Source organism: Trachurus japonicus, chromosome 21, assembly GCF_045865225.1.
Source record: "Trachurus japonicus isolate A0001 chromosome 21, Traja_1.0".
Classification (NCBI taxonomy): Eukaryota; Metazoa; Chordata; class Actinopteri; order Carangiformes; family Carangidae; genus Trachurus; species Trachurus japonicus.
The window spans coordinates 1,014,299-1,039,497 of record NC_140927.1 but is presented as its reverse complement, the minus strand read 5'-3'; the positions used below and the strand labels follow the sequence as shown (position 1 = coordinate 1,039,497).

At 40.8% G+C, this 25,199-nt stretch overlaps 1 protein-coding gene and 1 long non-coding RNA gene across 2 annotated transcripts in view; both read right to left on the bottom strand.

The window, feature by feature from the left end:
* igfbp2b (insulin-like growth factor binding protein 2b) overlaps window positions 1–9,965 on the bottom strand; it is a 31,172-nt gene extending 21,207 nt beyond the window's left edge. The window contains exons 1-2 of the mRNA XM_085766384.1: window positions 9,567–9,965; window positions 1,814–1,965 (exon numbers count right to left, since the gene is read on the bottom strand). Of these exons, the coding sequence (XP_085622510.1) occupies window positions 1,814–1,965; window positions 9,567–9,921 (507 nt within the window). The 5' untranslated portion in view covers window positions 9,922–9,965. The remainder of the gene's footprint in view (window positions 1–1,813; window positions 1,966–9,566) is intronic.
* Window positions 9,966–22,223: 12,258 nt separating this feature from the next.
* LOC146964557 (uncharacterized) lies at window positions 22,224–23,361 on the bottom strand. The gene is made up of 3 exons (XR_015034670.1): window positions 23,296–23,361; window positions 22,901–23,111; window positions 22,224–22,350 (listed from the first exon to the last, which is right to left on the bottom strand). It is a non-coding gene; the product is annotated as an uncharacterized LOC146964557 (long non-coding RNA).
* Between the last annotated feature and the right edge of the window lie 1,838 nt (window positions 23,362–25,199).

Sequence of the window (25,199 nt, the reverse complement as noted above, 5' to 3'; positions counted from 1 at the left end):
TCCAAGAACTGTTTTTTTTCTTTCGAGAAGCTTTTGAGATAGTAAAATGTTGGGTGAGCGTCAGAGAAGAGGGAGCAGGGGCTTGTAATCTACTGTATGGACTGTTTACGACATTCCAATGAGGAGAACAAAACAATATCGACTCTTCATTGGAACGATGCTCATTATGTGCAATCACAGATTTTTACATAATTAGAAGTTCAACGGTCGTGCAAAAATATTCAACATGCCACAACCATGGACAGTAGGGACAGTGGATGACCTACACATGCACACAGACATGCACATACGCATGCATGCATGCATATGATATATCAGTATATCTCTCATATTTATGTGTATTTTTTTTGTATTGATTGATTGTTCTTTTCTCTTTTTTACAACCTGGAACAGAACTTTAAAAGCCTTTGAATTAGAATTTGTACATATCTGTCAGCTGACTGCTGATACTAAGGTGCCGTTCATTGTTCCCATATGATTTCAGTCATTTGAAAAGAAAAGCATTACACGCTATCTGACTTCTACAACTGGATGTGTCAACACCTGAATTAACAGAACAGTTGTATAAAAGTACTGTACAAAGGTGTGTGTATTAATTAACCATGTATTTGGCACAAAACTCTGTTCTCCACCTGGTGAGTTTAAGGCTATGGTTAATGAATCCAAGAATGAATCTAAGTCCATGTACTGTCAGCGATTTAAAAAAAAGAATGTACTGTATGTGTGCGTGTGTGTGCATGTGTGCATGTGCGTATGCATGTTTGGGTGAAAAGAAGCCCAGAGGAGGGCACCACTGTACCAGACAATGTCCCTCACACAGCACATTGTTGACCTCTTGTCACTTGCTTTTGATAAGCAAACTGTTCACTTGGCAGCACAGAAAATTAATGCTGGAACGCAGCTGTGGGGGGTGGGGGGCCCAATCAACAATCAACAATTCTTAGGAGCGACCATGGGCCCCACGTCCATGCAACATTATATGGCACTAAGCTTTTGTTTGGCCGAATTGTTCATTTTTCTATGAACAGGGGAAGCTGACGACATGGAGTTTTTGCTTCTAAGATTCATAATAATTTGCAGAGACAACTGCTGGAGTTCTTGAGCCAATGCAGAGGATCGCTGTGCTGTGCTGCGCTGCACTGCAGACCCAGTGGATCAATCCAAAATGGATAAGATGATGCATTTTCAAACTGTGTGTGTTTGTGTATAACCTTCCATACACCAGGACACTTTAAGAAGACTACAAAAGAACTTGAGTCCCCCCTCTGTCTCTCATATCTACTGACAGTGTCTCATTTGCAAGATGAGATTCCTTTGAGACAATTTCCCCATCATGCTCCAGGTGGAAAATTCCAGAAAAAAAAAAAAAAAAACTTCTCCAAAATAGTTTTCTATATCATTTTCTGTTTTATTTTGAAATATTTTGTCAGATGTCCAATTATCCTTGCCTCTCTTATGTTTTTAATGCCCACCTCCACGCTCAGTATCAGCTCTTCTCTTCGGTGCTTATGGAAACCATTGTTCAAATGAGCCAAACCTAAAAACACGTGCCATATCACAGATGTTTGATGTCATTGGAACAGGAAGATGAAAAAAAGACTACCACGAGGCAGTTGATGATGAGAATGACAGGAAGACAGCACAGCTCTTGCAAAAACTCTCACGATTCCATGTTGACATTGGAAATGTGTCTATGACAGTGAAATCACTTAAGAGGTCTTTTGCTGCAAGGCCAGCGTCGGTTGTCATGTGGAATAAAACACGGTAGAGGAAATAAAACCTGAAATTATGGATGCGGGGGCTCGGTCCTGACCTGAGGGGCTTTCGGGGTTCGCTGGTCCTCCAGTTGATTCGTCCTCATCTTGGTTTTGACGTTATTCAGGTGCTGCTTCACCGCCGACTCGTGCCAAAACCAAGCATCTATGATGGGTCTCCTGGTGAGCGGGTTCTCAGTCCCGTGCACCTCTGTAGCAAATAAAAACACACACACAGAAAAACCCAGTCATACAAAACATCTGCCTGGGCTTGCTTGGAAGCAGACCTCATGCCTGGGTCCAAAGAAAGCTTTTCAAAGCTAATTCAACATTTCTGGTTTTAATCCCAGTGTAACATTCAATACTTGTAGGTTCTTAGAAATTCTGAGCCCACTGAGCATGACTGTAATCTGTATCCTTGCTAGCTATGTATATAACAGACAGATGTTAGACACACACACACACTGCTTTCCAAAACACTCACACACGTAATTTACATTTACCTATTCTGTAATCACGAGCTGCTATTAAAAGCAAATATTTTTTCTAATAACAGGCCTTTTTACAAGTCATCTAAAATCCTGGAATTAGAAGACAAAGTTGCCCCGTGTCCTGGAGGCATCCTGTGTCCCTCATACCTCATGCGACTAATTCTATGCTGGACAGTCAGGCGTTGCGATGGCTGTAATTACTATGGCGACAGCGCAAACAGAGCGGCTAAGATCTTTCCTGTCAAGCAGCAAAGTGCTTCATCCAAGAAGCCCCCCCCAACCACCCCCCCACCATTGGCGTTTATCACACCGGGGCTCATGACACAGTTGGCCAGGTCTCCTCTGAGCAGAGGGGTCATTCTCACTGTGCTTCCTGCTGCTTGTTTCACCAAAGTATGTTCTGCATTTGTCAGAGACAGGAGAGGCAAAAACACATTAACGACTTAATTCGGAACAGAAACAGAGTGTGATGCAAATGAAAGAGAAACTGAGATGCGCACCGGGCCCCTGATGATGATGATGACTGCAATGGTCGAGCACAATAGGGTTTAATGCTGGACAGACATTGTCCACATGGTCAACAATTGTCCACAGTCCTGATCCCTCATGGTCTCAGGCATTTGAACAGTCGGTGAACAAAGCACAGACTGAATTAAAGACCTGAGCTTGGCTGTTAGTCACTGGAGGTGAGTCCAGACTCGTGAGAAAGCACTTGTGATGAAGGTTTTCATGCTGAGTAAGGGCTTTTGTAGGTGGGGGTGGGGGTGGGGGGTATCTAACTTACCTGCCAGAGGCTGTGTCTCTGTGTGGGTGTGGGTGGGTGTGTATGGTGTGTGTGTGTATGTGTGTGTGTAATTAACACTGCCAAAACTGGAGCAGGAGTCTGAGGTTGTAAATCATGCCTGAGAGGGAAAGGCCCCCTGTGAATCTTCAGAGCTGCGTACACATGTTGTGACACTGTCTGAGGGGCTTCTGTACGTGTTGAAGTGTGTCTGTGCACATCAAGTTTCAGTTCACACTCTGCCAGGTGGTAAGACTGGCTCGGTATGTTGCTTGCACTGTAACAGTCAGAGAAGTTAGTCTTACTGTACAATCATTTTTACATTTTTTTAATTCTGTCTATTTTAGTTATTTTTTTCTATTTCTATTTATTTTTTACTCAGTGTCTGTATGAGTATGTCCATGTTCGGTTGTTTCGACAGGGGTTTATGTTGTGTCATGGGTGAATGTTGAATGACAAAAAATCAAAACCTTTCTTCCTGTGCAGTGATTGTCTTATACATGCTTTGTCAATAATTATAAAAAATACCATTGAAAGAGAGAAGGTAGTCTTATGATTTAGGACATTTTGTTTTCTATTCCTATTTATTCCAAGAGATTGACCACATGAGGTGTAGCCTACAGTAAAGGAAACTCTGGGGTAGGTAACATTTGTGTAACTTCACTGTCAAATTATAACGTAGCTAGCTGTTTCAGGGATTACATGCTGGGTTGAAAACAAAACAAAACAAATATCTGTCCCATATTGTACTTGTTCAACTAAAGATCAGGCATATTTTTACAGTGATATTAAATTCTTCATCCATTATTTTGGCTACAAATGTTAACATCAATGGCAATAAATCATACACCAATAATCAAATAAAAGAAATTGCAAAGAAGAAGGAAAAGAAGAAGAAGAAGAAGAAGAAGAAGAAGAAGAAGAAGAAGAAGAAGAAGAAGAAGAAGAAGAAGAAGAAGAAAAAAAAAAACTATTAGCTGCCACAGTTGGGGAAATATATTCCATTACCGTTCATTCTAATAGCTATTTCCTGATCTAAATATATTGAGCATAGTGTTTTAGTGGCTCTCTGGGATAGAAAAGTATGTAGCTATTATGGCCCATTATTTTCCATAGCAGCTGTGAAACATTATGTTGCCTGTTGTCTCTGCAACATGCACTGTGGTTTTATCACTTCATACTGCTGTACTGTGTAAGATACTAATGTAGTTACCACACTAGTTGAATCAGTGGCTTTAAAACGCGTGCATCGCAAATACATGGTATTAAGTTGCTAATGTAGTTAGCAACCATAGACCACCATTTCTGAATGAAACATGACACCATCATTTTAGTGCAAATGCACTGTATCATATTGTAATCTGCATGGTTACCATGTACCTGTACGGATTGTTTCTTGGTAAATAGGCTATATGCTAGCAGCTCTGTGGTTGTGCCTGAGGAGATAGTGGATTCCAGGGTTTGGGAATAGGCCGAGAAAAACAGTTAGGGTCAGGTTAAAGTTCAATGTAGGTTAAGCATCATAAGACATGACTGGTTTGGGTTAAGGATGGTTAGGTTCAGGTTGAGGTCAGGGGAAACACGTATCGAAGGGGAAATAGCCTTTGACACCAGACCACCCGTCTGGGCTTGCTAACATACTACGATGTCACCATGCTGATGTTTAGCAGGTTGTGATTACAGTGTGGAACATAATGTAATAGTTTACCATGCTAAAAATCATAAACTTGACCTCCAGATGGTCAGAGGTAACAAATAAGATCCAAGTCTTTTAAGTCTTTTGTCAAATACTGTGCCATCCATAATAAATTATTAGAGTTATGACTGTGAGCTTGTTTCAGTCTCTTTATTCATTGACTGGACAGAGGCTACAGTCGACCTAGAAAATGACAAAACAACAAACACTACCAATTGACTTGTTTAACTATGACTTTTGCTGTAGCAAAACCTCGCCCAAAACCCCACCTCCCAGTATCTGCCAATCACAGGTACATTACTGCACCAAACTCTCTGACATAACAAACTGTAGCAGACTGACAAGCTTCACAGCCTCCAGCGATCACACATCCACTTATAACCTGGAAAACCCAGTAAGTGTAATAAAATGATCAGAGCTAACAGTGTTACAGTTCAGCCAGCCTTTTACAATATCAAATAACATTTTGAAACATGAATAAGTGTTGACAAGGAGAATAGTAAATCACACTTAATGTATCGCAGGGTGGTGGAATCATGAGGCAGTGGAGGGCCGTATTGTCGTCAAGCTCGCTGAGGTGTAAATTTGGACAGGTTGTAAAAACTTTCTATAGTGGTTGTTTTTAGGACCTTGTTTTCTATAGAAACTTATGACAGCATGTTCCACGGGGAAGAAAAAACACCACTTAAGCCAACAGCTGTCATCTAAACACTGTGTTGTTGATTATGTCTCCAGCGCCATAGAAACTACCTGTCTCAAGCTGTTGGCTTGCCTTTGAGCAATGCTTCGACTAGTGCTCTCATGGTACAGAATGAGTAATGTCTTTCCAGGGTCGATGTATTTTGCCTCGTTATCGTATATACTGTAGCCTATGCACTGGAGCCGCGTCTTGAACACTTCAACCGTGCCTCTTGCGACCAAGAAATTCGGCCTTACAGTACTTCAAACCATTGTCAGTGTAAACGAGTCGACTCTCCTCGAGGCCCGACCACTTCAAACACTTGGCTGCTGGCAGCTGTACAGAAAGCAATTGAATAATGAAGAAGATTTTGTCTGGCCAGAGATCCCCTTCAAAACCTTTTACGGTTAGCTATTTCTTTCAACTCTTGATGTGTGTGTTGCTGTGTATGTGTGTGTGTGTGTGTGTGTGTGTGTGTGTGTATCATCTGAACCAAATGAAGTTGCCTTTGTAGTTTAAAGGGACAACTGTTGCCAACTGGCACCATTACAGTGTTTGTCCTACTTAAAAGGCAGTAAGTGTACTCTGAGGTCAAGGTGTAGGCCTATGCTTTTCACCATCGACATAAGCTTAATTTTATGTATCTTTCAGTACATGCATTTTTTTTTTTTAATTTCTGATTATATATTATTAAGACTGGAGTCTTGAGTAATGTACTTTTCCTGTGCCGATTGTGAATTCTGGCTCCTTGCTGTCCTATTATGCAACGTGACTTGCCAACATAAACTGTTTTGAGCATTAGCATGAATGAGGCAGGGCTTCCCATTTACACCTCAGGGGGAGATTTCTCAGAATTGCAGGCATCGGCACGCAGCTTCACCTTCTCCCGATGCACACAGCCTACTATGCACGCGCGCATCTACATGGAGTAATTAAAGACTTTAGAAGGTGAATTAAGTCAAGAGAGCAAGTCTCGACAGAAGATCACCTGCGGGGCAAGAAGGTCAGTTTTAGACAGCCAACAATGGGAGGAAAGGGCGGGGCGGGACTAGATAAGCTTTTGCTTCTCCCGCTTTCCCTTTCGGCCATGTGTATTGTATTATTTGAACTAAGATGAAGTGTGATGATGATGATTTAATTGACATGCCCGAAATAAACAAATAAATAAATAAATAAATAAAAGGTGGGAAAGAGAGTGAAACAATGTGCAAAGAGGGGGATAATACAGGAGAGTGGCATCCTAATTGCCGGGGAAGGCAGTTAGTGGAAGAATGATGGTCTGCATAGTTTAATAGCAAAGAATACACACATGGCCTTGCATAATCACCCAGTGGTGAGATGGGCTTGAACAAAGGCCACACTGTAGCGTGTGGCTGTGGAAACTACATGAAATACATGAAAGTCTGACCTCCTGCACACCAGGCCCTCCACTTTGACCTTCACACCCTAACCTTCTTCCTCCCTACATAAAGGACATGCTACTTCCTGAATCAGTTCTTAAAGGGATAGTTCAACATTTTGGCAAATTGGCCCATTGCCATAATCCCTATAGTTTTAGCAGTAGGTTCGTTACCTTTAATTGTCGGTGCAAGCTATTTTAGAAAGACGGAGCAGAGCCGCGAGCTGCACACAACGGAGGCTAATGGGATTTCTTGGTTTCTCTCATCAAACTCAACAAATACTCATCAACTCTCGTGGACAGTTTATGATCTGCACATTCACCACACTATGAGATAATAACGGAACGTTACGAGACTGAGTAACTATTCATGCAAAACCGCTGATGCGTGGGCAGTTTTTCAGCAAGCAGTCTCTGTATTTGCCTCGAAAACAACTCTGTCTCGTAACGTTCCATTATTATCTCATAGTGTGGTGAATGTGCAGGTCACAACTTGTCCACCAGAGCGTTTTGGAGTTGTTGGATTTTGTATGAGTGTGATGAGGGAAACCAAGACATGAGCCTCCGTAGCGTAGCTCTAGTCTGAGCAGTTTGCGGCTCTGCTCCGCCGTACTAAAAATAGCTTGCACCGACAATTAAAGGTAACAAACCTACTACTAAAACTATAGGGATTATGGCCAATTTGGCAAAATGTTGAACTATCCCTTTAACTTAAGCACTGGATTTAAATAGTTCCCTAGATTGTGCCACATTGGACTTTGCAACTTTGAACTTGTCACTGTAAAACAGCTCTCAGTCCATGATTCAGTGGGAGAATTACATTGGCAAACATCACTGAAATTAGTTGACTCAGTTGCAGGGTTATGTCATTATTCATGCTATCACACACTGTGAACACGGTCGTCATTTAGTTTATTTAGGATCCCCATTAGCTGCAGCACAGCAACAGCTGTTATTCCCGGGATCCTTCCTAGGTTTTCTTGAGGTCAAGCTGCTCTGAAACAGGCCTGTTATTGGAGTTTTATGTCCTAAGAAATAAGTCATTTTAAAGGCTTTTGTAGCCAAAATATCTGAAACTCACAGATTTTTGACATTTGGTTTCAAACAACTGAGTCATGATTCGGTTAAATTTGAGCTTATATGACCAAAACAGATCCTCAGTCAGTGACCCCCACATACTTATCAGTGCAATTCTGCATAATGAACAGGAAATTTAAATAAACAATTTGGCATGATTCATTTTCCAAATGTAAACAAACAAGAGATAAATAAATAATAAAAAAAACACTCTCTGCTCCTCCTGTATCCATGGCAACATGCTTGCTCTTTGTTGGAAAAGTTCAGTTTATATTTGCAATGTTAAGAGTTGCTATCACCCTATGTCGCCTGGGGGATGACAGATGCGGATGCATTAGAGTGTAATTGCTTGAAGTTGACCCTACATGCAAAAAAGTCTGACTGAGAAATTAGGTGGCATACCTATCTTTATTTACTGCTGATATGTATGTTCTAAATTGTCTTTCAATCACATTGCCTACATCAAAACAAGATAAGGAGAGCACTGAGGATATGTGGGTTACAGATATGTAACGGGTTCATCACAGCGAGAGTTGCTTGTTTGCACTTACAGATACGGGCCTGCCAAGCACATTGCATGTGTCAACGTTCATTTTCAGGAATCAATAGCGACCTTTCGTTCCTAATAACTACAATGTGGGAGAGCAGATCTTATCATTTATATGTCCTCAAAGACTAACTAAGTCATTTGATGTTGACATTGTTTTATTTCTGACATTAAAAGACGCCCGCAGAAAAATAAAATGTTTTGGCTCAACATGCCTGTGAACATTCTCATTTGTCCAGGTCATAGTTATCTCAAGGAAGTTTCCTTGAGATATTTGGCTCAACATGAAGCTTTCCTCGAGTGATAAATACTTGTTTTGTCACTTGTCCACAGGTATGATCACAGGTCACAACTAGCTGGCTGGATGCTGCTGGCATACTTGAATAATGTTAAACTATGTCTTCCAATATGAACACTGGGAAAGCCTTCAATAAATTATAGTATACAGTATGAGTGAGATACTTGGCAGAGGTCTGATCTTACAATCCAATCTATAAAACAAGTTCATGCAGGCGCTCAGCTCAACATAAATAAGAACTGTGTCACTTTAATGCTCTTTAATAGAAAAACTTGTTGGAATTGCACAACCAAATGAAAACAAAGAATATGACATATAATGTCATTATTTTGTTTTTAGCAAACACTGTAATAGAACATTGATTGATTATGGGGCAACATCTGGATTTGCATTCACTGGGAGTAATCTTCTATTAGTCCAATGTTTGCCTGTCATTTTTGTTTTGTTTTGTTTATTGTCCCCGCCAACTTCAGAGTGAAATATCTGCTCTTTGTTTGGCCTGATGATGAATGCTACGCTAACGTCATCGTTTAGCTGCTAACTTTAGGCCCTGGGTGAGTAGCCCACACTGTATTTGTCACTCAGTGTTTAATTTTTCTTTTCTTTTCTTTTCTTTTTTTTCTGAAAATAGTTGCCTGCTGCCTCTGGAAACAATATTTGATGGGAACAGTATGGGTCATGAAACCAAAACGATAGATAGATACAGCATTATTTTTTTGTTGATTTGTCAGTACAAGAAACACCTACCTTACAATATACAGATATAACATCAAAGTATGATAAATATAATATAATATAATGATCGATCCTCTCTGTACAGTGCAGTTTTTCTTTGATAACTTACCATTAGTTGCCTGGTGGGGCGAACTTGGCAACAGAACTTCTTTTGATCCACATATACCTAAACCCTGGATGAGCTGCTGCAGAGGTAAGTCAGCCTCTTCGCTCGGGTAGCACCTCAAGCCACTGGCGCACCTCGGTGTGTAGACCCCACAGTTCTCACCCTCCCGCTTGGCACACATTGGACAGCACCCGCAGCCCGGCTCCCTCACTATTTCTGCACATGACTTTGTGACTTCGGGGCACACAGCTAAACGCTCCGCGGTGCAGCTTGGGCATCGGAAAGCTAAATCCCCCAGTACGATTCCAGGCAAAGCCAAGTACGCAAACAGCCACCCGTATGTAAAATGTATGACCATCCTAACAACTGCTAGGTTTATTAGTGAGCACTGAAATCCAAAATGACCCTTGGATGCATGGTAACAGTATGAACTTCAGGAACCTGAGAGTCAACTGTGTGTGGGTAAACATGCTGATAGCACCGACAGGGTCCTATCTGCTGTCATATTACAGGAGAGGAACAGAAACAGGAGAACACATTACTCTCTCATGAAAGTATCCCATGTGAAATATAAACATATGAAATGTACACAGATATGTAGTAAAATCATGTGTAATTTCACATAAAGTGTGTCCAAGCAAATTTGCAGCAGTACAATAAATAGTAATAGTAATGTTTTGACAGTTAGTATAAATTAAATTAATCATTCATTCCCACACTGTATAACCTACCCATGACATGATACATAAATTTAGTTCGGTTATATAATGTATTCTTCTATGTTAAATATATTGTGAAATTCTACCAATGGAAATTAGCTTGGACACACTTTATTGACATATGTCTAGCACACAAGATATTTACCTATTCCAACATCCCACCCTTCTGACATCCCACCACTCCAGCATACTTACCCCTTGGTCGCACTGCACACGGAAGCTGCGCGCGTGCACTGCCTGGTCTTTTTTACTAAACTTAACCAACTTCTTTCATCATTGCCTAAACCCAACCAGTGCAAAATCTTTTGGGGAAAAGATACACTATTAAAGGAATTGTCGGGAAGGCAGGATGTATAAATAAAGAAGAAGAATTACCGTCATTCTGACCATAGGAGGCAAGAATTGTTGGAATGATGGAACATTTGATAGAAAAAATAAGTGTTGCCATTTAGACAATTAGAGGCCTTTGTCAGACTGGTGGGATGTTGGAATGGCGGTTGCCCCCCGAGGAAAATACTTACCATGATTAATGGAGCGTTTTCTTTGCCTTTTTAATTAATATTTTCAGGCTTTAATGACAGACACAAATACAATACACTCCCACATCAAATAAGTTTCAACGCCAAATAAAATGGAATATTAAAGTCTGTGATGTGGTCATTTCATTTGTTGCATGTCAGGTGGCACTCAGTTAAAGGCAAGGCCAGGGGGGGCAAACGAGGCCCAATTATTCCGCCTAGTGGTGGTAGTCAACATAATGTTTTGTGTTACCAAATGCTCCTGGAAAACTGATCACAGACTGGCTGTACCACACAGCTCCAAAACAAGTGACTATTGACTTGCACCCTGTGAAGCTAACACAGTTGTGACGTAGGTCTGACCTCATTGTGGTGTTTCTTCCCCCAGCTTTATTTTTTAAGTTGTTTTCAGTTAACCTTGGTGCTTTCTCACTTCATTCCACAGTAACAGTAGCTATTTTTTATTTTGAAGGAATGTGTTTTTTGAACATTGAAGTACATAACCTTCTGTGCCTTAAAACCAAGTTTTCCAACTATATTGTTGCAGCTACATAAGAGACCTCTAAATTAGTACATGCACTGTAATTTCACACTTAAATCTCATATATACAGTTTGCTTAGCAGAGCTTTTTTTGTATCATTATTTCTTAAGCTGTCATTGCTACTGAGTTTCCCACCATGTGTAAAAAAGATGCAGTAACCAGCCTATATCCTGTTTTAAACCTGTCAACATGAGACGTAAAGTTGAAGTGTGTGAATTTTGGGGACGACTGTGTGAGTCACTCCCATGTGTGTTACATTTTTGATGTAGATATTTTAAGGAAACAGGGCATCCGACAGGAAGGTATTTATTCAAACTTGCACATCAACAACATCCTGAATATTACACAAATAGTGTCAGGTCAGAGGAATGGTAGTGAACATGGAAATTATGCCAGAGTGTCCCTCTGCCAAGGTCAGCCAGGAGCACTTCAAAACAACTCTGTAAACAAAGCACATCAAGGCAGCGGAAATTGCTGTGTCCCGCCTGACGTTGTACGTCATCTCTCATATCTCTCAGCTTTGTTCCTATAATAACTGATATCACTCATACACACACACACACACACACACATGCATAATACATATATATTGGATAACATAAGAAGAATATAAAGAAGGTGATATGTAAGGAGAAGGAAGCATATCTTGGGAAAGAGGTTAAGAGATGAGGAGGAAAAAGATGAAGAATGCATACCGGTGAGTTGGCCCATTGCCATAATCCCTATAGTTTTAGGAGTAGGTTTGTTACCTTTATTTGTCGGTGCAAGCTATTTTTAGAACGGCGGAGCAGAGACGCAAGCTGCTCAGAGCTACGCTACGGAAGCTAATGGGATTTCTTGGTTTCCCTCATCAAACTCATCAATACACAATCCAACAACTCCAAAACGCGCTGGTGGACAAGTTGTGACCTGCACATTCACCACGCTATGAGATAATAACGAGACAGAGTTGTTTTCTAGGTAAATGCAGAGACTGCTTGCTGAAAAACTGCCCCTGACAGGTCACGCATCAGCGGTTTTGCATAAATTTACCTCAAAATCAACTCTGTCTCGTAACGTTCCATTATTATTTCATAGCGTGGTGAATGTGCAGGTCACAACTTGTCCACGAGAGCTTTTTGAAGTTGTTGGATTGTGTATTTGATAAGTTTGATGAGGGAAACCAAGAAATTCCATTAGCCTCCGTAGCGTAGCTCTGAGCAGCTCGCAGCTCTGCTCTGCCGTTCTAAAAATATCTTGCACTGACAATTAAAGGTAACAAACCTACTCCTAAAACTATAGGGATTATGGCAATGGGCCAGTTTGCCAAAATGTTGAACTATCCCTTTAATAATCAAAATGGTCTTACTATAAATACTGCTGGAGCATCTGCTAGACTCAACCCCCAGCTGCCATGTTCAGATACCGGGCTCTTAAGTCCTCCTCAGGGGTAGAAAATCTTCCATATTTGCACAATATACACAACAATAGAGGCCTGTAGAGGCCATAACGAAGGCATCAAGTGGTCCAGATGAATTTCACATCCAAATGACTTAATAGACCTACTGTAACAGATCATCTTAACAAGACAGTGCAAAGTATAACTTGGTACATGTGAATATCTGCATTTAATCACCAAAGAAAATGACATCACAGGCTCACTAAAACTATACAGAAGTATATTGTGTGTGACTCGTATTGTTCACGAATATTTCGCTTTTCAGATTCTCTTTTGCAACCAGATTTAATATTCAGAGACTAAGGATACAAAATGTGGAAATAGTTAAGAGTATATGGATGAAACCATAAAAGAAATGAGAGAAGGCAGGAGATGTGAGGGAGGGGTTGTTACTGTCAGGCTCCATGTAGAGGAGAAGAAGTTTATGTGGGAAAAACTCAGCTCCTTGGATCAGCTGTTGGACTGTCCTCCTGCCACACACCAAGGCTGTCTTCTCTGATATGATCCAGGACATACTGTAAAGACACACACATACAAACAAGTTTTGATGTGAAGAAAACAACAAAAAAACCATCACAACAGCTAAACCCTCTCCCTGGTGGTGATCCTGGAACTTGGAAGCCTGAACAGAGAGGGCCCCCTCGGACAAAGAGAGGGGCCTGCACTGTGTCCATGAATCTTCTGCTGAGGGTGTGGAAAAAAGTCGAGGCTGATGAGTTTCTGATGCTTGTGCTGGTATTTTAGTTTGTGTATGTGTTGAATGTGTGTGTGTGTTTGTGTGTGTGTGTGTCTTTGGCTGCCGTACCTGATTGTTTCTGCCTCAGGCGTGGAGTCCACACCTCCTCCTGGCAGCTGACGTCTCCAGCAGTGAAAGCTGTCAGTTTGAGCTAGAGGCTGGAGTTCATTTAACGGATCTGGGATAGGTTTGGAAAACTGACAAACAAACACAACATGTCACAACACACATCGACATAAGAGACTCCACAATCACAGGCTGGAGCTCATTGTCTCTGATTAGTGCTATTGTAGTTTTAATATGATGGAAGCATGCTCCGTTACAGTTTAGCAATGTGAGATACTGTAACTAATGTTGTTTTGTTCCAGCATGAAGGACTTTGACAACAACAATTCCTAAATATGCAGAAGTGGTAAAAAAAAAAAAAAAGACACGCAAAGCAAACAGCAACTCATCAGTGACTAAATCAATACAAGTTTTCAATACAAGTGTCTTTTATTATGTATGTTATGTTTATTATCAATACCAAACCAAATTGAATGTTATGGAAGATTATGTTTTCCCATCAAACAAAAAATTCCATTAGCAGACAAAAAATAAAATAGTTAGTGGCACGCATCTGGATCATGAATGGCGAGAACGTGCTGACTGCGTTACGTGAGCACGATGGCTGATGACCAGCATGCGTGTGCATTAAGTTGTGTAGCAGCTGCTGCCGTGCAAAGAGTTTATCAGTGACACACTTTTATTTTTATGTACGAGTCCAGGCTTGTGAACATGTTGCTGTGAAACATTGTGTGAAACTTCATCTGCAGTGTGGTGGGACACTAACTGTTCCTGCAGCGAGTCTGGTCTAACTGTTGTGGCGAATCAGTCCTAGACATTAGATATGAGTTGGTTTCAAATGGCAATCAAGACTTCAATCAAAATTTTAATTCATGATAGACGGTGTGTAAATATGGATGTATTTTATCCTCTGTGACATCACCAATAGGTGTCACCCAACACCTTGTTAAACCAAAATGCCAAGACATGGGGTGTGTCCTGACTCTACAGTGCATGTTGGTTTGACAACAGTAGCAAGCACATTCGGTATAACACTTCTCAACCATATCATTAACATTAATGTCACTTGCACAGCTTTTAGTCTAACCCAAAGGTAATTCATCTGTTAAAATAGCTTGTTAATGGGCTAGCTTGGACACAGGTATGCTAATTAATGCAAACACCTCACCTAAAAGTCCAAGGTTTCCCACAGTGGCTTCACCCCAAATCAGTTCTTATTTTCAGCCTTATCAAAATTCCAACAGGCAAGTTATCCGAAAATATATAATTAAATAAGGTAAAAACTTGAGAAACTTGTTAACATTATAATTTATCTGTGAAAGTCACTGATATACAAGCTCATTACTGATTTATACATTTACTAACAGTGTCTAAATTTCTATAGGTTTGGCCTGTGTCACCCCAACCCTCCATTCATTAAAAAAGGCACTCTCAATGAGCACAATATCAAGTAAAGTAACTTAAAGGGACTACGAGGAGTTTCAGAAAGCAAAGTGGTTTCACACTCTTTCCTCCTAGAGCCTCAGCGTGCATGCTGGAGTTCTTGGGCCGGCTCAAGGACGGACGAAAGCGAAAACATTTGCCAAGAATGTTTTCATTGATCAAGAATGAAAGTGGGAGGTTCAAAGCCGCTCAGATACCGTTGCAGTTCCGACCATAAACGATGCCAACTAGCGATCCGGCGGCGTTATTGACTCATCAGGCAGCGTCCGGGAAACCGCAACTAGGAAATGCTGGGCGAGTCGACCACTAAATAATAATATCAAAATAACTACAAAGACAAAATGATATATTTAGCCTATTGAAAATGGACCCATTAACAAGTGTGGTAAATGTAGATTCATCCACATTAATATGAGACTCCTCGGGGTCTCTTTAAATCTGATCTGCATGAAGGTTCATTCTTGACATTACAATTATAATTTGACAGGACACTTTAACCTCTGGGTTCACTTAGTCGTCTGAAAACCACACTGGCAAGACAGGTGTGGTACTTGCTACTGAGTGTGACACACACACATGTCCCAGACAGAAATCAGCGTGACCACAGAGTCATGTTGAATAACATGAAGCAGAAATGATGCTTTGCTCTAACCAGAAAATAACATTATAGGTACACAGTTGCACTTTTTTGTTTTTTTTTTCTGTCTGGTCTGTACTATAATGAAATTTGCAAGCCAATGCAGTATAATTACAAGTGATATTTATATTGAGTATTTAACTTAATTGAAACAGAAAAGCCAGTATTATAGGATTTTATTGTCGGTACTAATGAAGAGAATGATGATGATTGCGGAGTGACACATGATGTAATGAAGAACCAGCACACAGTCATATGATGAAGCGTGTGCTGCACCTCTTGGAAGCCGTGCGCTAACAGGAAACCTTCTCGCCCATTACACGAGGAAGATATTTCCTCGTCTTTGACTGACCCCAGGATGCACGCTACGGTTTCCAGCCCTGCAGTGCAGCCCCAGCAGTGTGATGTCAGTGTAGCATGTATAACGCGCTTCAACTTTAGCTGGTCTGGGAGTATGAAGTAATGTCTGTCAGGGCCATCTATCCTCACTTTGCCTAATTCTGCCACTTGCATAAGGTTTCTGAACTGAGAAAAAGGTTTGCTTCAGGACCAGAAAAAAAAATAAAAGCTTAAATGAATGGTTTTGTTGTTTTTGGAGCAATTGACTTCTAAATAAGACACAATTATGAAGTCTAGATTTATGAGACAAGCTTCTGACAAATGAAATTAAAGTTTCTGAATGAGTTCACTTTTAAAAGCCTTTAAACCAGCACGTTTACAATCTCAGGATTTCTTCTTTTTTTTTTTTGTCGCCCACATTTGTAGTGTCAAAAAGGCAAGACGGCAATGCATGAAATTACTTTGACACAATTACTTTACATGGTGACAAAATTTCCGACTTTCTGGCCCAAAATCCAATTTGGACAAAAATTCCAGCTCACTGACATTTAAAGGCACTTTGCAATTTCCTTCCCACCCACGTATGCAGCTGCATGGTGAGGAAACACACTTGTTCCACTGAACAACTGGCATATGACAAGACATTTTATTCTCATGCCCCAAAAGGCTAATAAGACATTCTCTGCATTAATGTCTGATCGCAAACTTCCTCCTCCACAGTCTCTTTATTTATAGCTATAGTCTGTCCCTGCTCGCTCATTTGTTTCGGGATATAGCCTAATATACAGATGAAAGATGTGTTAAGCTTTTTCTCCCAAGCCCCAGCACTGAGAATGCTGCAGATCTAGTTGGTGGGACACTTTAATTAAAAAACCTCTGAAAACTACTACTAAACAATGCTGATTGTTCTTTTTGGAGTAAAGTCATTGTAGTCAAGAAAAGACAAAAGTGGTACAGTAGGGAGTGACTGGCTTTTGGAATCAACCTCATGTGGCGAGTAAAGGAACTGCAACGTCTGACACTGAAGCGTCTCTCGTGAGGGAAAGCAAATTAACTTCATGTTGAATTCTATAATATCCTCATTCTGATCAGAACAACACAGAAACACATCCTGTCAGCCTTTCAGTTCCTCGATTAGGCCAGAAACACTGGATGTGTTGCGTTGACACTGTTAGCTGTGCATGTTAAATTGGAAACATTGCCTGTTGCTTAAATTGCCATCAAACCAGACTCCAAGGTTTTTAGCAGAGGGTTTGATGGCGTCAACTAGCGGCCCCAGCAGATGACAGTATTTGCTTAGTCATCTGCTGGGGGCCAAAAACAAGAACCTCAGTTTTGTTGTTGTTCAGCTGAAGAGAGTTTTGCGACATCCAGTTTTTGAGACGGTAGTGATACAGTCTAATAAAGCACTCAACTTCCCAGGGTCAGTGGCATTTTCGGCAGGTACAGCTGAGTGTCGTCAGCATAAAAATGAAAAGACACATCATATTTTTGTATTATGTACCCCAGGGGAAGCATGTATGACGAAAATAGAATTGGTCCCAAGACAGACCCCTGGGGCACGCCGTAGTGAGGTGAGGGAGGACGTGTAATTATTTGCTGCGACACAGAACATATGATTTGAAAAGTATGAATAAAACCAATTCAAAGCTGTACATGAAACTCCTACCCCGTGCCACAGACAATTTGACACAATTGACCACGGGATCCTTTAAAACGCGGGTCAGATTGGTAACATTGCCTGGTACAGCTGCATCACATGATCTAAAAATCAGCATTTCACCCATTTTTCCACATCCCCCAACAGGAATAGACAGAGAAAAGACCGCTATGAGATAATAACGGAACGTTACGAGACAGAGTTGTTTTAGAGGTAAATTCATGCAAAACCGCTGATGTGCGTTGCATTCAGGGACAGTTTTTCAGCAAGCAGACACTGTATTTACCTCGAAAACGCTCCGTTTCATAACGTTCCATTATTATTTCATAGTGTGGTGAATGTGCAGGTCACAACTTGTCCACCAGAGTGTTTTGGAGTTGTTGGATTGTGTATTTGATGAGTTTGATGAGGGAAACCAAGAAATTCCTTCAGCCTCTGTAGCATAGCTCTGAGCAGCTTGCGGCTCTGCTCCGCCGTCCTGAAAATAGCTTACACCGACAATTAAAGGTAATGAACCTACTGCTATGACTATAGGGACTATAGCAATGGGCCAATTTGCCAAAATGTTGAACTATCCCTTTAACATTCAAACTCTGTAGTGAAATGGAGCTGTTAGAAAAGAAGTGTCATTCGAATTGCTGTTAATTGCCTTCCCTTGGTGTAAACACAATTGCATACAATCGAAGAGCACATAAAGACCAGTGTCTACAAAGAGTCTTCAGTATAATGTGCTGTAATGCCCTGCTTTGAGACATTCCCATTTAACGTAAGCATTAACAGCATTAGCATCGTCAGATCCCTTCCCACCTCTCCCTTTCAAAGCAAAGAGGAATTTGTCCTTTTGAAGGTAAGTGTTAAGTTTACAGTACACTGCGTCCTCTGTCTTCTCTTGTTCCTGCCTAAGAAAATATTTTCCATCGCTGTATAAGACGCTGTCCAAACAGCACGTGCGTTGTTGCCTTTCACAGGCACGTAGCATTTGCCGTACTGTCTCTCTGCCGTGCGCTTTGTTTGCTCTGCCACTTACACTGTTCCGCCTTCAATTTGGAGAGATGGAACTGTTTTCTTATGACCAATCCTCCACATTTCACTACTCACAAACGCATTATGATTATATTATGTGTACATGTATCTTAGCAACTCCAAATGAATGGGCAATGGGCTGAACGATGTTGGAACATTTAATTTTACACTTAAGTGGAACGACCTGATAGTGCTGCACTGAGAGATGTTTTAACTGGGCTCCTGAAAGATCCATCTTTCAGAGAGTCATTTAGTCGAGACAAATGGAATACCACAGACAGGTGGTCACATTTTCCACAGTCAGTCATTTTCCTCGGTCATGCATATAATTCAAAGGAGAGAAGTGAAAAGAAGGCCTATATTTGGGAGGATTCTGATATCCAGCACTAAACGCTGTGAGATTGTAGGATTAAGGAGGGAAAAAAAAGTCTTGGAATGAATAAAGCAGGATTAGTACAAAAAGGTTGTTCTTGCTTGTTTTCTTTTTTTTTTTTTTGACGTACAATAAGACCTAATCTGTGTGGTTTGTAAATTCCCATAACGCATTTACAATAGGGACCATTATTGTTGTGTTTGCTATAAAGTCATGGCGGGGAATGAGGGAAATGCAGGATGGAGGCAAATATTTCGAAATCTACTGATTTTACTGATGACCATGGGATCAACATGGGATGTGGTCATCGGTAAAATTAGTGGTGTGGGAGCATGAGTGTGTAATGTGAGTAGTATGTTGACTCTGAGCAGCTGAGAAGAGTCCCGGCCTGAGAAGGTGACATCTTACAGGGTGGAAACAATGGGCCCAGGTGTGTGGCACTGTAACGCTGCCGCAGCTGTCCGCCTTATTCAAACTCCAAACATTATAGTCGACTAAATGTTGACTGGGAGTTGCACCAGTCCAAATCTGCTGATCGATGATGATTTTATCTGAGGGACTGATAGTTTGGGCGTCTACATGAAAATGCTGGGGCGGCGTTTTCACATTTACCCGTTCTTGGACCCGTTTTCAACCGCACAAGATGCAGTTTCTGTGTGGACCAAACGCCAAAGCGAGAAAAAAACTACTTCTACCCCTAAAGCTGTGTCCATGTGGACTGCCTCTAAGGCTCTCGGGGAACCTTAGGATGGACCAGAAGACCCTCCCAATCATTTATCACCAACACTACTGAAGGTTCTCTGAACTACCTACGGGATATCATCATTTTGGAGCAGCAGAGAGTGAGTCCACAGTAATCACATCACATTTTTTGTGCTGTGTCCATCAACTAGAATCAAATAAATTCACGTTTCCTCATCAATTTACACCAAATATCTCATAATGACGAATGGAAAACTGAATTTTCTTTTTCTTTCTTTCTTTCTTTTTATTTGTTCGAGCCAAGGTAATTTCACAACTTCAACAATAAACATAGCAAATCATAACATTTTCTTATTCCCTGGTTGGAAGCGGGGTTGGAGCAGGGAGAAGATACTTAGATCATAGTTCTTATTTCTTGCAAACTCATTGGGACAGAAATATCAGTCAGCAGTCTACAGAGAGTCAGAGCAACAGGGGAGAAGAGCCTCGGTGTCAGAGGTGACCCAGAATCTGTTGTGTCCCTGGCTGAGCTCCAGAGATCCTCTGCGTAGACAGGAGAGAGCATCATGTTTGGTTTCCTCTAAACATGACATTTAGCTCGGAGGTCAAACAGTTCAATCTCTGTCTCATTAAACCACAGAATCCTGTTTCTCACAGTTTTGAGTCCCTTTTTCTCATCTGTCTGCGTTACAGCCCTGATTTGAAGAGTGGAGTAGCGATGGTTGTTCGCTCTGCATGTGTTTTTGTACAGTCTAACGAGAGAGAGGGAGAAAAGAGCATTCATCTGTTTTTAGACCACACAGTTTAATACTTTTTTTGTCCTATGTTCCTGGGGAAGCAGGCTCAGTAGCAAATCTGTCATAGCAGATTATAATGTAATTACTCTAGAGAACACCAAACAGCCCTGCAGCAGGAAACATGACTCTGTCCATATTATTATTATTATTTTTTTCAAATCAAATAGTGGCTGAACATGTAGAGCTAGAACTGGATCCAGTATTATCCACTATCCAGTGGTAATTTCACCCCATCCTCAGTTACAGGCAAGGCAAGGCAAGGCAATTTTATTTGTATAGCCCGTTTTTACAGTTTGTCTCAAAGGGCTTTACATGGCATCGTAACAACATCCTCTGTCCTTAGACCCTCACATCGACTGAGGAAAAACTCCATGGAAAACCATTTTTACAGGGAAAAATCGGAGAAACCTCAGGGTGAGCAACAGAGGAGGGATCCCTCACCCAGGACGGACAGACGTGCAATAGATGTTGTTACATACAAGACAGTTTACAGTTTATACAGTATGGGTCTACTTTTAATTGCAGAAAAGTTTAGTTCATTCAACTGGGCACATGGCGTTTTGTTTCCCTGCTAGAAAAACCAGCATAGACCAGCATAGCTGGTGACCAGCAAAACCAGCATGGGTTATGCTGGTCACCAGCAACACCAGCATTAGTTGTGTTTTGATGCTGGGATGCTGGTGACCAGCATGGTGACCAGCATAAATAACCAGCATGGGATGCTGGTCACCATGCTGGTTACCAGCATCCCATGATGGTTATTTATGCTGGTCACCATGCTGGTCACCAGCATCCCATGATGGTTATTTATGCTGGTCACCATGCTGGTCACCAGCATCCCATGATGGTTATTTATGCTGGTAACCATGCTGGTCACCAGCATCCCATGCTGGTTATTTATGCTGGTCACCATGCTGGTCACCAGCATCCCATGCTGGTTATTTATGCTGGTCACCATGCTGGTCACCAGCATCCCATGCTGGTTATTTATGCTGGTCACCATGCTGGTCACCAGCATCCCATGCTGGTTATTTATGCTGGTAACCATGCTGGTCACCAGCATCCCATGCTGGTTATTTATGCTGGTCACCATGCTGGTCACCAGCATCCCATGCTGGTTATTTATGCTGGTCACCATGCTGGTCACCAGCATCCCATGCTGGTTATTTATGCTGGTCACCATGCTGGTCACCAGCATCCCATGCTGGTTATTTATGCTGGTAACCATGCTGGTCACCAGCATCCCATGCTGGTTATTTATGCTGGACCAGCAACACCAGCATTTTTTGATGCTGCCAGCATCCCAGCATCAAAACGCAACTAATGCTGGTGTTGCTGGTCACCAGCCTGGGATGCTGGTCACCATGTATACCTGTATTCTTGACAACCAAGCCAAGCTAAAATACTACAAACCAGAACAGTAACATGAAAGTATTAATTAAACTCTAGTACATTTTTAATTAAGTGTTTCACAAAAGTATAATAAATATATTGTAGGTATAACAAACAAATTGAATACAACAAATACAATATGACCATTAACACAAATTAGAACAGATAGATTATATTAGAACAGATTGAACAGAACAGATTAGAACAGATTGAACAGATTAGAACAGATTAGAACACGTAGATTACATTGAGATGGCCAGGCAGATGATTACATTGTTGCTTTTGATTTTTGTTTGTTAATGTCCATGATTTTTTCTGTTATGTATCTCCCAGCCCTTCCCAATCTTGAATGCAGTTCTGTCTCAGGCAGGTTTTTGTTTTCCAGCCACTCCCTGAAGCAGCCTGAAAAGAAAAACAAACAAATAAATCAGTATAAATACTTCCCCAGACTTGAACAGAACTCGAAACAGTCCTGTCTCTAACCTCTGCAGCAGATCCTTCCTACAGGGTCTCTGCTCTAATCTGCATGGCCAACTAGAGATCTTACATTTATGGGCCTGGTTACCTTCACCACAAGTGGATTCCAGCAGAGGTGGAGAAAAATCTCTGAGATGAGATGAAAAATAACTCAATAATAACAGTATTACTTTTAACTCTCCACAACAGACCGAATATCCATACTAATATGATTTCATGAACAAATAAAATAAGAGTAGGCTATGTGAATAATTTAATAGGAGTATGTGAATGGGGTGTCAGAGTGTCAGGACACGCAGACTTTTCACTTACGGCAATATGACATAAATACCAGATTCCTGCTGAAAACAGTGACCTGTATGCAATAAAGTTTTCCCACAACAGACCACAGACTACTTGAATACTCCTAATCAAATAAGTCAGTCCTTTGCATCCCACAAAGACCACGTGGATACTGCTGTAAAGAATATAATACCTTTCAGTCCTCGGAGCTTTTCCGGCGTCAAAGGGGCTTTCGATGTTTTGGTTGTGGGACATGTTTTCCCAATCAAACTCCTCTCTGCCAGGGTCTTTGTCCCCCATGTGGCCACAGCCAGCTCCTTTACAAAAATGGAGTCCCTGGAGCTGGACCTAATTCGTTTCCAGGTGGCCCTGCGGATGGTAACTCCACCTCCCAACTCAATCTGCTGAATATCCGTAACACAAATACTATGTATTATACATACAAAAGAAAGAAGAATTATATGTTGGGGTAGCACTAAACACACAGAGAGACAGAGATTGTCTTTCATAATACTGTTTGCTTAGTTGTTTAGTTATATTTGTAATAGCAATGCAAGCATCCTCTGTAAAAAAGAACAAATAATGTACCTCATTTTCTTTTGGGGATTCAAGTGGCTTCACGGGACTCCCACCAGACACTGACACTACTGTATACAGAGCATAATGTATAATGTATCAGAGCCTATACTTGAAAATACAGGGAATCACATGAAATAAGCTTCTGTAGAATAAAACATAATTTTAAACTGAATCACTACTACATGAAGCAAATTATAAGGTTAGTTTTTAGGAATTGCAGTAATCACACAAGTTACAAATACTCAGAACAGGAGTAGTCTGTCAGACATCAATTGATGTTTACCCAGAAAAAACTTTAAAATAGCAATTTCATATATAGCAATAGGTGAAATGATAGTCAAGATTGTTATTTCCAAGAATCCACAAGTAACATTTTGGTTGCACTTACTATCAGAGCTCCCCCTTGGACTTGGGCAAACAGGACCTTGGACCAAGACAATAACAGAGATATCACAAATAAGAGATCATGGAAAACATGGCAATAAATACTACTTAACAAACCTTGTTCAAACCTCCTATCTGGAGTGTGCTGAATATTGAGAGTGCTATTTGTGTTTGAGCTATTATTTCATCAGTGCTTCAGTGCAAATAACTTGTTACATGACTCAGGGTTCAATGTGTAGCCTACCGCAAGGACAGTTGTGGACAGAGGAAGCGAGGGATGGAACTGTTACCTTTTTTTTTTTTTTTAAAGGACAACTTTTTCTGCCTTTGGCACATCCACTCAAATCCACATACAATTCAGTAGTCTCTGTTGTAGCAGAAAGTAGTTTTGCCCATGTAATCATAAAATCATATAATAGAAAAACAAAAGTAGTGACAAAGAGTCAAAAACTGTGTATGCTTTAAGTGATTGTCAGTTCAGTAACAAACAACAATGCAGTTTTTGTTTAAGTTACATTGTCAGGCCAGAGGTAAGGCAAACAGTATTTCCTCACCATTCATAGTCCTCAGCAGTTGTTGCTGCAACTCGATGTTTAATTTTCGGAGAGTCCTGTTTTCCGCCTCCAGGTCTCTGTTGCGGATCTCCTGCTCCTGCAATCTATATAGAGAGGAAATACAACATTACTAATTGAGATTACAAGAGATAATACTTTTTAGATAGATAGATAGATAGATAGATAGATAGATAGATAGATAGATAGATAGATAGATAGATAGATAGATAGATAGATAGATAGATAGATAGATAGATATACTTTATTGATCCCAATCTGGGAAATTACAGTGCAGCAGCAGCATTACACAGACACACATTGACGATAACAACATATAGTATAAGAATATAAAGAATAAGAATATAAACTATACATAATAAAATAGTAAAATATAAAGAACAAACTATACATAATAAAATAGCAATAGCAAATAAAATAAAATGTGATGTACAAATTTATATACAAAAACAAATTGGCAGCGTTGATTTTAGTGCAAGAAGAAAATGTGCAATGTGTGTAACTGTGTGTATAAATAAGGTGCGTAGAGACTGTAAGTTATGACCAGAGTTTTTCAGCTGTTATTATACAGTGTGATGGCATGTGGCAGGAAAGATTTCCTGTATCTGTCCCTTCGACAGCGGAGCTGAAGCAGTCTGTGTGAGAAGGTGCTCCGCTGTCTGACCACTGTGTGATGGAGAGGGTGCTGGTCATTGTCCATGATGGAGAACAGTTTATTCAGTGTCCTCCTCTCCACCACCGTCTTTTAGTGAACAGGTTAAGATTAATCTATCTACTTATGTTGGTGACAGGTAGCAGTGTACCTGCACATATAGTTTGTCAATATCCAGGCACCACTACATGAAAAAAATATGGGTGGTGTGTGACACTCATCTGAGATACCTAAAGAAGGAGAACTAAAATGCTTTGCAACTTTGGCATAATCCACAAAATATCAGTGTGCTTAATGATCTAAAT